This window comes from Dermacentor variabilis, chromosome 1, assembly GCF_050947875.1.
Source record: "Dermacentor variabilis isolate Ectoservices chromosome 1, ASM5094787v1, whole genome shotgun sequence".
NCBI classification, from domain to species: Eukaryota; Metazoa; Arthropoda; class Arachnida; order Ixodida; family Ixodidae; genus Dermacentor; species Dermacentor variabilis.
The window spans coordinates 139,332,890-139,346,507 of record NC_134568.1 but is presented as its reverse complement, the minus strand read 5'-3'; the positions used below and the strand labels follow the sequence as shown (position 1 = coordinate 139,346,507).

General features: G+C 44.0%; 1 protein-coding gene across 3 annotated transcripts in view; it reads left to right on the top strand.

Moving 5' to 3' along the window:
- Fdh (alcohol dehydrogenase class-3 Fdh) overlaps positions 1-13,618 on the top strand; it is a 70,473-nt gene that overhangs the window by 19,964 nt on the left and 36,891 nt on the right. For all 3 annotated transcript variants that reach the window (XM_075696029.1, XM_075696011.1, XM_075696020.1), the window contains exons 4-5: positions 11,686-11,773; positions 12,685-12,817. In XM_075696029.1, coding sequence (XP_075552144.1) covers positions 11,686-11,773; positions 12,685-12,817 — 221 coding nt within the window. The remainder of the gene's footprint in view (positions 1-11,685; positions 11,774-12,684; positions 12,818-13,618) is intronic.

Here is a 13,618-nt window from a genome sequence, read left to right as displayed (position 1 = left end):
TCACTGGGTTCGCAGTGCGTTAGTGTGCCTTCTTTAACCTTGTATAGCGCTGACTATGGTTTTTTGGATTCTGTCACGAGCGCACCAGATGTTGTGGTGGTTCCTGCACATGGTGCTCGCTGTGCATCTTCTTCTGGATTTTGCTCTCTATAAAGAAGTGATGCAATAAAATGATTTCAGTTGAGAGTAGCGCCTTGTCCTGGGGAAGGGGGGGTGGGTGTGGGGGCCGTCTTTGTGTCCGTTGTTTTGCGCTAAACAAAGTAATTATGGACATTGTAGTGGTCAACAGGTTTACAGACAGCACAATTTCTTCATGCCCTTGAGTTCCTTTTTCTTTTACTAACGTGGAACATACCAGCAGAATTGCAGTGTATTAAAAAATTGTTTTAAAGAAAGCGTGGCCAAGCCAGTAGATTTATAAGACCTTTAATGCAATGGTAAAATATAGGCTGGAAAGAAATTCGGCTGGTCATTTTTTCTCTCCTGTGTTTTGAAGGCACGAAATTAGCCTATTTCAACTTTTTTATCATGAATCTTGTCCTGTAAAAGGAACAGGAAAGTGCGAGCAGACAAATAGAGTAAGGAGTTCCGACTGCCAAGAATCAGGGGGCATCACAGCTGGAACAGGACATTCATCTAACAGCTTCAGCAAACTGCTGCCGTCACTGACGCAGTGGCAGCTCATAGAATGGGACACATTGTTTGTTGAAATCACTAAGCATGCTCCAGAGTCGCACGTACAAATGCACTTTTTGCACCTTCAGTCTATGTATATAATTACCCAGAATTCTACAAAGATGTATCAAAGTTGCATGCCAATGTATCTCATGTAGCAATAGGTCCAACGTTTTTAGCATCTGATTTCCTGCATCCAGAAACCAGCATCTTCACTGCAGAAGCCTATGCAGTGGTGGCAGCTGTGAAACGTATTAGAAAAATAGTCTACAAACAGCCGTTATATTCACAGACTCCTTAAGTATCAAAGTGTTAAACACTATGAAGTCGAGGTTTTGACGGAAGCCCGTCTGGTCGGGAGGCATCATGAAGAAGGGTAAAAAAAGAAGGACACCGACCACTGAATGAATACAAGAAAAGACGTTTCGGCTCCCCTGACGGGAGCCTTGTTCACAATGAAATCAAGTACGTGCGATACAATGTTTATATGGCTTTAAAATATGATGTAAGCAGCGCGTGTAGATGGGGGGGAGGGTTCCGCCATTCCGGTTGAGGGTGCTATCTGTGATTTGGATTAGGAGGGATTCCAAGTGGTGTCTTGATGTCAAATTTCTCTCTTTTTCTAATATCTTGGCGTTATCCCAATCAATCCTGTGGCCCAAGTCATCTGCATGCTCTGCCAAGGCGTTTGAGGCGACTTTTTTCTTTTTGACATCGTTGATATGCTGCTTCAACCGCTGTTCGAAATTTCCTGTCTCGCCGATATATACGCAGTCGCAGTCTTCACATGGAATCCCGTATAACACTATGAAAACATAAAAGGTTCTGTAATCAACTACCTTTATTTGTTGCTATGTACAACTTATGCATCTAAGCAACATATTATAATATGCTGGGTGCCTGGGCACAGAGGCATCGAGGGCATGTTCTTGCAGATGAAATGGCTACATCCATAAAATGAAAGCTGGCAATTTGTCCATTCCCATTACAGCCACACACTTGAAGCCTGTCTTACGTAAAAAACTGACAGAACTACTTCTTGGCAACACTTGTGGGACGTGGAAACATTGAATAAGCTCCACGTAATTAAGCCACATTTAGGGAATTGGTCAACATTAACAAAGTCACAATGTGATGTCATCTCGTGTTGACTGAGAATAGGGCACACATACGATACCCAATCTTACTGTTTGGCTGGTGCTCAACGTCAGGTCTGTGGTAGATATGGCAAGAGGCTAACTGTCCTCCACGTCTTGCTGAAGTGCCGGGAAGCTGAAGCTGAACGGAAAAAGCACTTTTCTCAAGTGTACCAGCAGCATATTCCCTTACATCTGGCTGCGAGAACCGTTCTTTGAGACCAAAAAGCAGGGCTTAATTTTAAATGTTGTGTTACATGTTATTAGCCCAAAAGATTTGTAGTACGCCCTCTTCCTAGAGGGTGCTACTGCAATAGTAGTGGTTTGTAGAGCACATGTCTCCAGGTCCTTTGCTCAAGGACCCCAGGGAGTCTTTTGTGCCAATGACATTGACATATTTTATTATATTATTCCTTTCTTGATTATCTTTTATGGTCATTGCCTACATCAACAGTCATTCTCATTATTTCAGTACTACAGTCGCCGACCAATAAATCGGACACAAATAATTCAGTCCTGCTCAATAATTCAGACAGCTTTGTGGCACTGCCAGTGGCCCCATAGACTTGATCTGTAACGACGACCGATATTTTGTACAGTCGCCAGTGCTACATTCGATTATCCGGACTCCGTCCCTCACTGTAGCGTACGCCGACTCTGCTGCCATTATCTCCTCTGGCAACCTCGACGAGACATCAAGTATGGCCTCAGAGATGTGAGACATCAAGTGTGGCCTCAGAAATTACACGCTAGATGGTAATCCCTGAGGCCTTGCTTTGGTCGCAGCACTACACCTCAGAGAGTTAACTGCAAATGCCAAACTTGGAGGCTTTGCCTGAATTTAGGTCGCATCATTATCGCGATCATCATACCCCATTCCGGCAACCCCACGCATGGCCTCCTCTCGCCATTCTGTTTGTTGAGTTTGCCTTTTGGGCAGCATTTTGCTATTCTGTGCTTGTTTGTTTAGTATGCGTTCCAGACAGCACTTTGCCGGCTCCAAGAAGTGTTTCTCATGAACTTATCAACAGGCCGCATCAAATGGCACCAACAGTGCCCTCGCAGTCGAAATGGCTCCACAACTGCAAGAGCCTGAACCTGCCGCCTACCACAACTTGCTCGTTTGAGGACATCATTGATGACCTGCTAGGCTGCGGTGGGCCGATTTCTGCCACCGTTACATTTGAAGACTTTTGCAGACGGCAACAGAGCAGTGTTATCGTGTGCCGAACTGAACGATGACAAAATAATTGAGCAAGTTCTCCCATCGTAAAACAGTGACTCTAACTCGGATGATGATGATGATGATGATGATGATGATGATGATGATGATGGTGACGACGACGTGCCGTGTGGTCCGGAGCGTTCGCATGCAGACTCAAGCCTTTGTAGTCCTTGCATCGGCATACAGCAACAGCATAAAACTGGCAGAAATACAGCCGTACTTAATTGCCCGTAAGCTGAAGTCCGTGCAGCAACGAATCGACCATTTATTCCCTGCACAGGGGCCTTAAAATGTAAATAAAATTATCTTTCTTTTTAGATACATTCGTTTTTTCGGATATTTGATAGGACTTATTTACGTTCCTCATGGAGTCCGAATTATTGGTCATCGATTTGGAGTTCGAATTATCGGTCATCGACTTAATATATAATTTTAAGTTCAGAGACGTTATGCTAATTTATGTATCGTGCAGCCAAGCGAGTGTTTATTTGATGTTCTTAAATTTCGACTAACTTCTTGGCTGTAGACACCATTCTACACAGAGTGGAAATTTTTACTTTCCTTTGCCATATCCAGACTAGCATCCGAGAACAGAACACTTCATCACTTCGCTAATCCACCATTGAACGAGCATAGCAACCTAAAACACATGCGCGATAAGATGTCACCTTTGAGTTAGGGAAAGACAGGAAAACAGATGTACAGCATACCGTGACAACTGCGTAGCACCATAGCCGCTCAAGACAAGGCAGTATCAAATGGGAGCACTCGATTTAAGTTTACAACACTTGTTAAACAACCGAGCAATACACAGTGCATTTTTAGACTCAAACTGTGACACGCAGTCTTTGTTCTATTCTTATCTGCTACGTGGTCCCCTTCATGTACATAAGAGCCACTGATGCTGATTGTTTATCGAATTTCATCGGCACATGGTGGGTTGAATCAGTGCTAGCAATCTGGAGGAAAGGAAGAGGGGAGAAGCACTAGCAAAGGCCTGTTGTGGAGGGGTAGAGCACGGTGGAGAGCTGTGCTCACAGATTCACAGCAAATGCATTGGTGAGTGCCGAAGTTGGCGCTCCTGTGTATCTTACGCCATGATTTGCTTGCGTTAATGCATTTCTCTTCTATATGTGATGGCAGTGATAGGGCTAGCAAGAAAAAAATGATTTTTTCTTTCTTGTATGTGTATGTTGCTTTTGAAGCACAAACAACTTCTATGGTTCAGGAATGTTTGTGTTGGCTTGTATATTGTCGGTGAGCGTTACTAAATAAAATGTTTCAAAAAGTTTTAGTTGCCTTTCAGCTGATTCTTCAGGTGTTATTTTGGGCAGTTATAGGAGCAATCCAAACTTGAGTTAGTGACGCAGATGCGGCAATGCAAGTCTATTCTCAGAATGTGAGGCCAGTGTGTGCTGCTATTTCTGCTTGTAGCTGTTTTCAAATGGGGCAGGCAGTTTGAGCTGTGGCTACATCTCGGTCGCTTTTTATGCTGTTGTTAGGCTATTGTCACTTTAGTGTCAGCCATAAAATCAAACCTAGCTAGTCTTGCCATGCGCTGCTGTTTCTCCTCGTAAAGTCCATGCCTGACCTTGACTGAGTGGCAAGACACCAGAAGAAGAATTGATTCAGTTTCCTATATGCTTGTTCTGCTAACTTTTGTTCAATTCATTTCAAGGAGTGATGAACGCTATGTCAGTAAATTTCATTACCTTGCTTTTGATAACTCTTGACATGTATACTGTATGTTCTCGTGTGAGGGCCGCACTTTGTTTCTTAAATTAAGATCTGAATTTTTGTGGTGCAAGTGATACAAGTGTAAGAAATAAATAAACGTTTTAATAAATAAAGATAATAATAAAATAAAAATAAATCTGCTTTTGAAGAACAGACGTGCTTGCCGCCATACTAGACAACTTTGTGAAGCCTTTACTGCACCCTCGTTCGCTATGTAAATTGTCATCGCTGGCGCATAACTACGGGGCTAGAGTCTGGTTCTTACCACATGTGCTGCATTACAAGATGATGCCATCCTTGGATGTCACACTGCTTGTCAGGTTGCACAGTGAAAAAAAAAGCATTTTATCGCGAAATGTGAACAAAATGTTGCAGCTGATAGTGCCCACTAAGTCCTGACGAGTGCTTAGAGCCATGATAACTACATATATAGAAAGAATGCAGGTTCAGTTAGTGATTATAGATTAGACTGTCTTCTCTCCAACAATCTGTGGAAACAACCACAGAGGTGACTGATATGCCTCTATGCAATGTGCTCACACATTGCTGTTTAAAGGCCCTTGGATGACTTGTTGCATGGGGTCTGACTTGCTCTTGGCAACAAAGGACAGAGTACCTACAGGGTGTCTCGGCTATCATGCACAGAGTTAAAAAAAAAAAAAAACACGGATCATTATGTGTCATTAACACAAAGTGCATGCTGTGTAGTCTTCTTGAGAAACCGTCAAGAATTTTTTTAGTCATTGACATCTAATTATTTAATTAAAATTATGTAACTTCTTAATTGTCATTCTAATCATCAAGATGTCAATTAGGTGGTTGTAGAGAATCGTAAGACACCTCAAAATGGGGTGTTTTCAGCAAGGTACACATCGCGTGTTTAATTTTTCTTTTGGTAAGTAAGAAAGCCTGTTAAAAAACCACGCGACTGCGTGCCCATGTGCACAGACTAGCAGCGTCATCGATGAGCTTCTCGCCACAAGACTTAAATGCAGTTAAGACAAAGATGCCTCGTATGCATTTTGTCCATGGCGCAGAGATGGCACTGCGTGGCTGTGGCTGACGAGGTGCGCATTTGTGGAAGAGGTATGCAGCACAGCCAGTGCATGAATAATTTTTTTTTTTTCAATATTTTAGCCCAAATTTAGTTACAATATACAGTATACAGAGAGTGTGTACATATAGAGAAAGGGTTCAAGGCTGCATCTTCAGCCTGATAAAGAATATATAATCAGGAGTGAGGGAGTGGCGTACTCATCACCAAATGAAATGCAATTTTCTGTTCACATGACCTTCACTGCATCCTCCAGCTCAGTGAGGCCTGCATTCCATGTGACAGAGTAAAAACAAGCTTTTGGCATGTTCACTCTGACACCTGTCATATTAACTAGGCACGAGTGAAATGTTTTCAGGGTGCAGACATTGGACACAGAACATTCTGAAGGCCATGCACTCATATTCTCCCATTTCATTTGTTGACTGCACGTGCAGTCTTTTCCATTATGTGGGCGACAAAATTTGATTGCGTGCTTATATGAAGGTCTAACACTGGCCTTGGTGGTTTCATTTTTATAGGGACACTAAAGGCAAATATAAAGTCAATGTGAACTGTTAAAATGCCATTCCAGAAACCTCGCAGCACTTGTTTCAGGTCAATATAGGACTTACTTTGAAAGAAAATCTCATCTGAAGGGTCCGCATACCTCTAGCGCAAGTCAAATCGCTCAGTTATGAGCTGGGAGTCGTGATGTTTCATAAGCCATCACTGCCCTTTACTGCCTTTAGAGAGTAAAATGGCACCCGACAGCTGGTGCTACGGTTTCTTGCGCAAAACACAACAGCGTGGCCAGAATGGCCAGAAACCGAGCTAAGACAGAGCCGACAGTGGGAAAGAAAAACTTAAAGCGCACATTGAATCATAAACACAATCTTCGACGCTCGTCACGATAGGCCTCATTCTCTGCTGCTTGCAGTTTGTGTAAGTTTCATGAGCCAGCAAAACCAGTGCAACACTATGCGATAACGAAACTACTGAAATGTGGAAGTATGGGTGGTGCAGAGTTGCGTGAAAACTAAACATGTTGACTGTCCGCATCTTTGTCAAGGGTAAAGCCAAAGGTATTTTTTGTAAGAATTGAATTGAAGTAGACAAGTAGCATTTTTTTTACGTCTTAAAATGCAATGCAATGATCTTTTTATTTTGAGTGGCTGAGTACTACAGTATAAACCGCTTATAATGATACTGGTTTGAACAATGTCAGATTTTGCAATGAGCAGCCGATTCACCGTAAACTTTTGTATGTGTTCTGTGGTAAGATAAAGTGCTTGCGACAATGCTTCCACCAAAAGGATAATAATGCAAAATCCTCGAGACAAAAACATTTGAGCCACTTCGCCACACCTGCATTTGTGCCCTGTACCACCCCACATTGCATGCCTTCGTCACATTGCCTTGAAATAGAAAACATGAGCCATTTCGACACACTCGGCCTTGTGTCGTGCATCATGCACAGCGCACCTTCATCGCATTGCATCGCTGGCCTTGCTCACCCCTCACCCACCTCCCTTCCACCCTCTCGCAAATGTGGGAGGGGTGGAAGGGAAATGGGAGAGGGGTGATCAAAGGTGTGCCGTGCAGGATGTGCGGCACAAAGGCAGGTGTGGGGAAGCAGCTCACATTTTTTTTCTTTTCCTGGATTTCACGTTCATGATCTTTTTGGTGTAGACACCGAGTAGCCAGATTTAATTGTTATAGCTGATAACGTGGCATGGGAACATTGTAGGAAGCAGTTAATTTACCATAGAGCACACACAAAAGTTCACAGTGCAGCTGCCACTCCTTCTTATATCTGAGTATTGTTGAAATGAGTATTCCTATAAGTGGGTTCGACTGTACTTCTAATTAAAATGTTTGAATGTTTGTACCCTCTGCTTTTTTCGTGCAATCTAGTTGGCACAGTAAACTCGGTTGTACGAACATTGTTTTAATGAATATTTCAGAATAACAAACTTTTAGAAAATCCCTGGCGGTTTTCCTATGTATTCTATACAAAAATCTTTCAGTTAAACTAATTTTTGAATAGTGATTATTTCAGTTGAACAAACTTGATCAGTGGCCCCTAGTTCGTTCTTGCAATCAGTTCAACGAAAGTTTGCGCTCTGCAGCACTGGCGTAGCCAATGCTCGCCACCCCCAAATCACCCCTCCAGTGGCGTAACAGTAACACCTGCTACAATTAGAAACTGCTGGCACAAATCCTGTACGGTGAAGGTGAGCAATTTTCCCCCTGTGCGGTGAAAGCAAGCAAGGGGAACAGCGCAATGAGGTGATCAACCCCGGAATGTGGACAGGGGTCTGTCACCAGCTGGATGTTGACAGCAACACTTCGTTTGAAGACTATGTGCACTGTGACAGTGAGCTCATTACCTCCTCTGAACTATCAGATCTGGAAATCGTTTCTAGTGTTCGTCGCAAAGAGAAGAGTGTGATGAGGCAGATGCAATGGCAGAGGCAGATGATTTGAATTTGATTTGATGAACTCTAGCCGAGGCTGTAGGATGCCTTGGTAAGTTGCGAGACTTCGTGTCTCAGCAACAAGCTGTGCCAGAGTAAGTACACAAAAACATAGATTCTCGGACCGCTTTGTTACTTCTTGTGCTTTAAGAGCACCAGTGCAAATGAAAATTGATTTTTTTTTTTCTCAATATGACATAGGCAGCAACATAACTGTTAGGCACTTCGTATATATTGATTTACTTAATTCCATAAATTGCATTTCACACTTTTGACTTGATGTCTGCTGTGCCCTGTGCTGTTCCATGTCCTAGTGAATATTCAGTTTAGTGAACTTTCAGTTAAGTGAACTATTTCCTTGAGCCCCTTGAAGTTCACTCAAGTGAGAGTTCACTGCACAGTGAAACCTCATTAAACCGTAGTTGGCCGGAGCTCGGAAAAACTATGTACTGTTACGACTTTGAGGTGGTCCCGTAGCGCTCGTCACCCGTTTCGTGACAGAGCGTTGGTAGCGAAGACTCCGAGTCAGGCGTCGGTGAAAATAACAAAAGGGACTTTATACACTATATACAGGTCATTATACAGGACATGAAGGGATCGGCACTGGGGCCGAGAGCTCACAGCAAACGCGACTGTTCCCGCACGGCGACGTCCGGCGAAAACGCGTGACACATCTCACTCCAGTCGAGAGCGGCACTCTGCTCTCGGTGGGTCGGCGGATCCGGTTTTCCAGGCGGCGCGCCGCGGCTTATAAGCCCCCAGAAACCATTGTCACTCAAACGGCCCAATACAAAGTGAGCACTCGACGGTCGTCGGAGAGGTCCAACCAGCGACCACGCTGGCCACCCCGTTCAAAGTTGGCGGGCGCGGTGACCTCCAGGCAAAGGGGAGGTACGGCGCCGGGCTGTCTGGCACTTGGCGACACGTTTGAACATGTTGCCCGCCGATGCTTCTCCGGAGGACACCACTGCCTGACGGCTCAGCATCTTGACTTGTCAAGGGAGAATTAGGGCGCTGTGCCTTTCGGCGCAGCCCCGGGTTTGTCCAAAGGGCGCTCGCAGGATAAATTCTGCATCTTGCAGATTCGGACTCCGGGCTTGTGGTAATGGCACAACAGTACTAAACGGTAGTACTGCTTAACCGAAATAGCATGAGATCACCCACTTACCTGTCAAAAACAGAACTCTGAAAGAGTGCTATGAAAGGGGAAAAAACATGTAGTATTTATTTACTTTGTGCGACAAACATTCTATTTTCGTTTGATGCCGCGGCGGCCTAGAAGCGACGACAGCGGCCTCAAACTTGCCGACGCTGTGTCGTAGGTTTGAAGCTCAGTAAGTGTATTTTTCTCAAAACCATGCATTGAAAAACCTGTTTATATTTTCCAAGTTCCCAATGAAATATTGTAAAGCTAGTCATGAGTATGGTGCTGGTGATACCTTACAGTAGGTGCTACTGAAGCCACCTGATGCCTTTGATTTGGCTACACTTGATTACATTGACTTAAGCTAGTTAGCTTCACCTAAAATGTAGATGACAAAGAGATGATATATGTGAATCACTTGACACATGGCTCTTTTCTTGAGTGAAATTTCTGCCAAGTGCACATGGGAGGACAGCATTGTAGATTGAGTGTTGTTTCTTTATGCCAAGGAAGTTGCCAGCTCACAAGCCATTTCATGGTAGCATTTATCTATGCAGGCTTTTGTGCATGCCTCTCTATGCTCGGGCATCCTTGCAATGTTTTGAATGCACTTCCAGGAGTGAAATTGAGTGCTACATCTATCCTCAGGGTTGTACATCACAGTAGACTTCGTAGAAAGGAGTCTAGGCTGCATTTGGGTGAAGCTTGGTCTTCATGCTACTTGAGAGGACTGTTGCAGCAACTTTTTCGTTGTTGTATTTGTTTTGAAATATCATGGATGTTAATTTGACATGAGTATACTTTCTATCTAAAATGGAATGAATCACAATTGCATTGACTTTCAGCAATTGGCAAAAATATGAATGCATCATTTAAACACATGCGTGCATTGTTATATACTGCATCAAAACTTGTGGCTCACAGCAGTTTATACCAGTATTGATGGGGTCACTGTATCCTCTTTTTCTGCGTTTCACAAGTTACTCTAGGGGGGTACCAACAGTGGTAGGGCTCAGCACACCATGGTTGTTGTGCAGGTATGTGGCAGCCGCATCTGGTTTGAGCATAAGAAAACAGTGCATGATGATATGTGTGCGGGGAAAGCATTTATGCAGGCCAGCTTGGTGTGTAACACTTTCTAGCTTGGCCAGCTAGAACATGCTAGATAAAGTGGGGTTTCCAACCTCTTGTCAACTTCCTGTCTGGGCGATGGACGATTATGATGTCTGCCACAGAAAAAGGCAAATGATTACCCCTGTGCAGAGAAAAAGGGGGCTAAGCTGTGGTAAAATTTAAAATTATGGGGCTTAATCCCTTGAAACCTTAGAAAAGGGCTGCAAATGAATTTTATCCTCCAGGAGTTCTGGTGTTCCTAAATATAAGTACTCAACTGTTTGTGCATTTTGCCCCCATCGAAATTTAGCCTCTTTGGCTGGGTATTGAACTTGCAACATCATGGAGACTTTCACATGGTCCCATCTGCTCGGGATCAAAGAAAGTTGTGCAAGGTTGGCGGGATTTCATGTGACTTGCTCGGTGGTACTGGGTAGCAGATCCACTTCTCGCTCACAGCCCCTGACAGAAAATTCTTCTCTCCCAAACCATCTGCCACAGGTCCGCTTGCCAGGCATGAAGCTTTAACATGCAAGGTGTATAGCCACATCAGGATGCGAAGGTTCCGACAAGCGATTTACAGTATACCTGCATATAAAGTTGGAAGTCACTTTAGTGCCTCTTTAGTCTAATGGAGGTGCCTAATTTGTTGCAGAGAACTTTGATAATTTTGTCATGAGTAGAAACATGTGCTTGTGTGTGTTGCTCATTTCTGAAAGAGAGAGAAGCTCTTTGTTGGAAAGCAGATATTTTTGCTGGTGTGCGTATGGCTGCTGACTTGCTACTTTGCATACAAGTGGAAATTAAAAGATTACATTCCATTTATGTGAAAATGTTACTGTTTGTGGGCTAGTGCACTACTGGAAATTGTTTTTCTGTGGATACCTTGCTTTTGTATGGCATATTGAACTCTGTTTACTGGAGAATCCAAAGTGCTAGTATGTATTGCAGTTCAAAACAAGGCAGCTTGACAATATTTTGAAAACCATTTTATGTGCACTCTTACAATGACTAACACAGTTAACATTTCATGCCTAACAGGTGGCTGGTGTAAGTAAAGAACTTGAGTTTGCCTTTCTTTCTAATTGCCTTGTTCAATTATCTAATTATTTTACCATAAATTTGTGCCTTGTACCTTCCAGGAGATCATGTTATTCCATTGTACATTCCCCAGTGCAAAGAGTGCAAGTTCTGCAAGCACCCCAAGACGAACTTGTGTTCCAAGATTCGGTGCGTTAATGTTGTTGTAAACTTGGCTTATGAGGAAAATTTAGTTGCAGCCTTTGTGTGAAAAACATTGTTCTGGCTCTTGCACTTAGCTATAGTATAAGCTGTTATGAATTTCTATCTGTTGTGCATGTGAGAGCTTGTTGGTGGTGAACCAGTGTAATGTGCAGTCTTCTCAGTCCGAGCTAGAGTAGTTGCAAACATGAGTGCTAGTACTTTTATTGTGACAGCAATTATATGGGCACTCCAAGCACATTTTTGTCATCACCGTGATGTTCCATATAAAGTCCAAGGGCAATAACACCGTCGTCGTGCGTCGTATGCTGATGTGCAAGTGAAAACATGTGAGGGAAGTCGATGTTCGCAACTCAGTCTGGCACACGAAGGAGAGAGCGGAGAGCAAACACGCCGTCTATTGTCGTGAGAGAGGCCATGGATGGATGGGAGGCAGGGGGGTGGTGTTGTGCTCTGGCAGCAACTGTGCCTTTCATGACCAGGCACAAGAGGAACTGATGATCACGGCTCAATCTCACACACCATATGTATATTGAGGAAAGCGGGGAGGCAGCGCAGGAGCGAGAGGGTGCAGCTTCGATTCCACCAACAAATGCATACTTTGCACGGTCACTTGCGCCGTATCTTGAAAGGGATCTGCAGACGGCTTAATCATAATTAATCTTAATCTTAATCTGTGGGCTGGTCTCTCTGTATCCCGGAACCTCTAAGCTTATTTTGTCTTGTTGCCTTTGTTCCTTGATATCAGTAAGTGTTAATGTGAAACACTGAGCACTACTGAGATCCCTTTCTTAAGCATGTTCCTACTTTTCAGATTTAGAAAAAAAGCAATTCTTTTGAAGTTTTTGCTCACAATGTTTTTTTTTCTTTCTCCTTCTTGTTCCATTTTGTTTCTCCAGAACAACTCAGGGCCGTGGTCTTATGCCTGATGGCACAACACGCTTTACATGCCAAGGAAAGACTGTCTACCACTTTATGGGCACCAGTACCTTTTCTGAGTACACTGTGGTGGCTGACATCTCCCTCTGCAAGGTGGGTTTCCCTGGCTCTCTGCAATTCTGTTTAGTCTTGTGCATCTGTACGACTACTCTGTAACTCAGTGTTGCGGCATAAAGCCGGTGGAAAAGGGGACACCCGATTCGCATATACAGTGAAACCTCGTTAAACCGTAGTTGGCCGGAGCTCGGAAAAACTGCGTACTAAACGGTAGTACTGTTTAACCGAAATAGCATTTACCTGTCGAAAACGGAACTCTGAGAGAGCGCGATGAAAAGGGGGGGAAAAAAAAAAACATGCGGTATTTATTCACTTCACGCGACAAAAGTGTTATTTTCGTTTGATGCCGCTGTGGCCTAACACGACACAGCAGCCTCAAACTTACTGAAGCTGCGTGCCAGCTTTTCAGCCAGCCCCCTCTTCTCGGCAAATACTCGCATGGCAGATTCCTTGTTGGCGTTACTTATTCTCCGTGCACGCGCGCAGTAGTGCTGCAGAAGTCCTGGGGATGAATTTTCATTGCCGGGTGCCGGAGTTTGGAATACTTTTCGTTTGGAATAGAGTTACGTTATTGCGCCCCTGTTCTCGTCGCGACGATTGCATTCATTAGGCTGACGTAACGCGTAGCTTCTGCCACTGTCGGGCCTGAATCGCCCGTGCTGTCGCTTTCTGTGTCGTCCTTATCACTGTCGCTAGGCGACACTTCGGCAAAAACAGAGGCAACGATGGCGAAAAGTCGAACTTCGTAGCTGACATGTCTTCGCGGTCGCAGCAGCGCTGCCGAGCAACTTCTTCGTATTTCAAATGCCATACACCGTAGTCAACAGCGGATCCTTG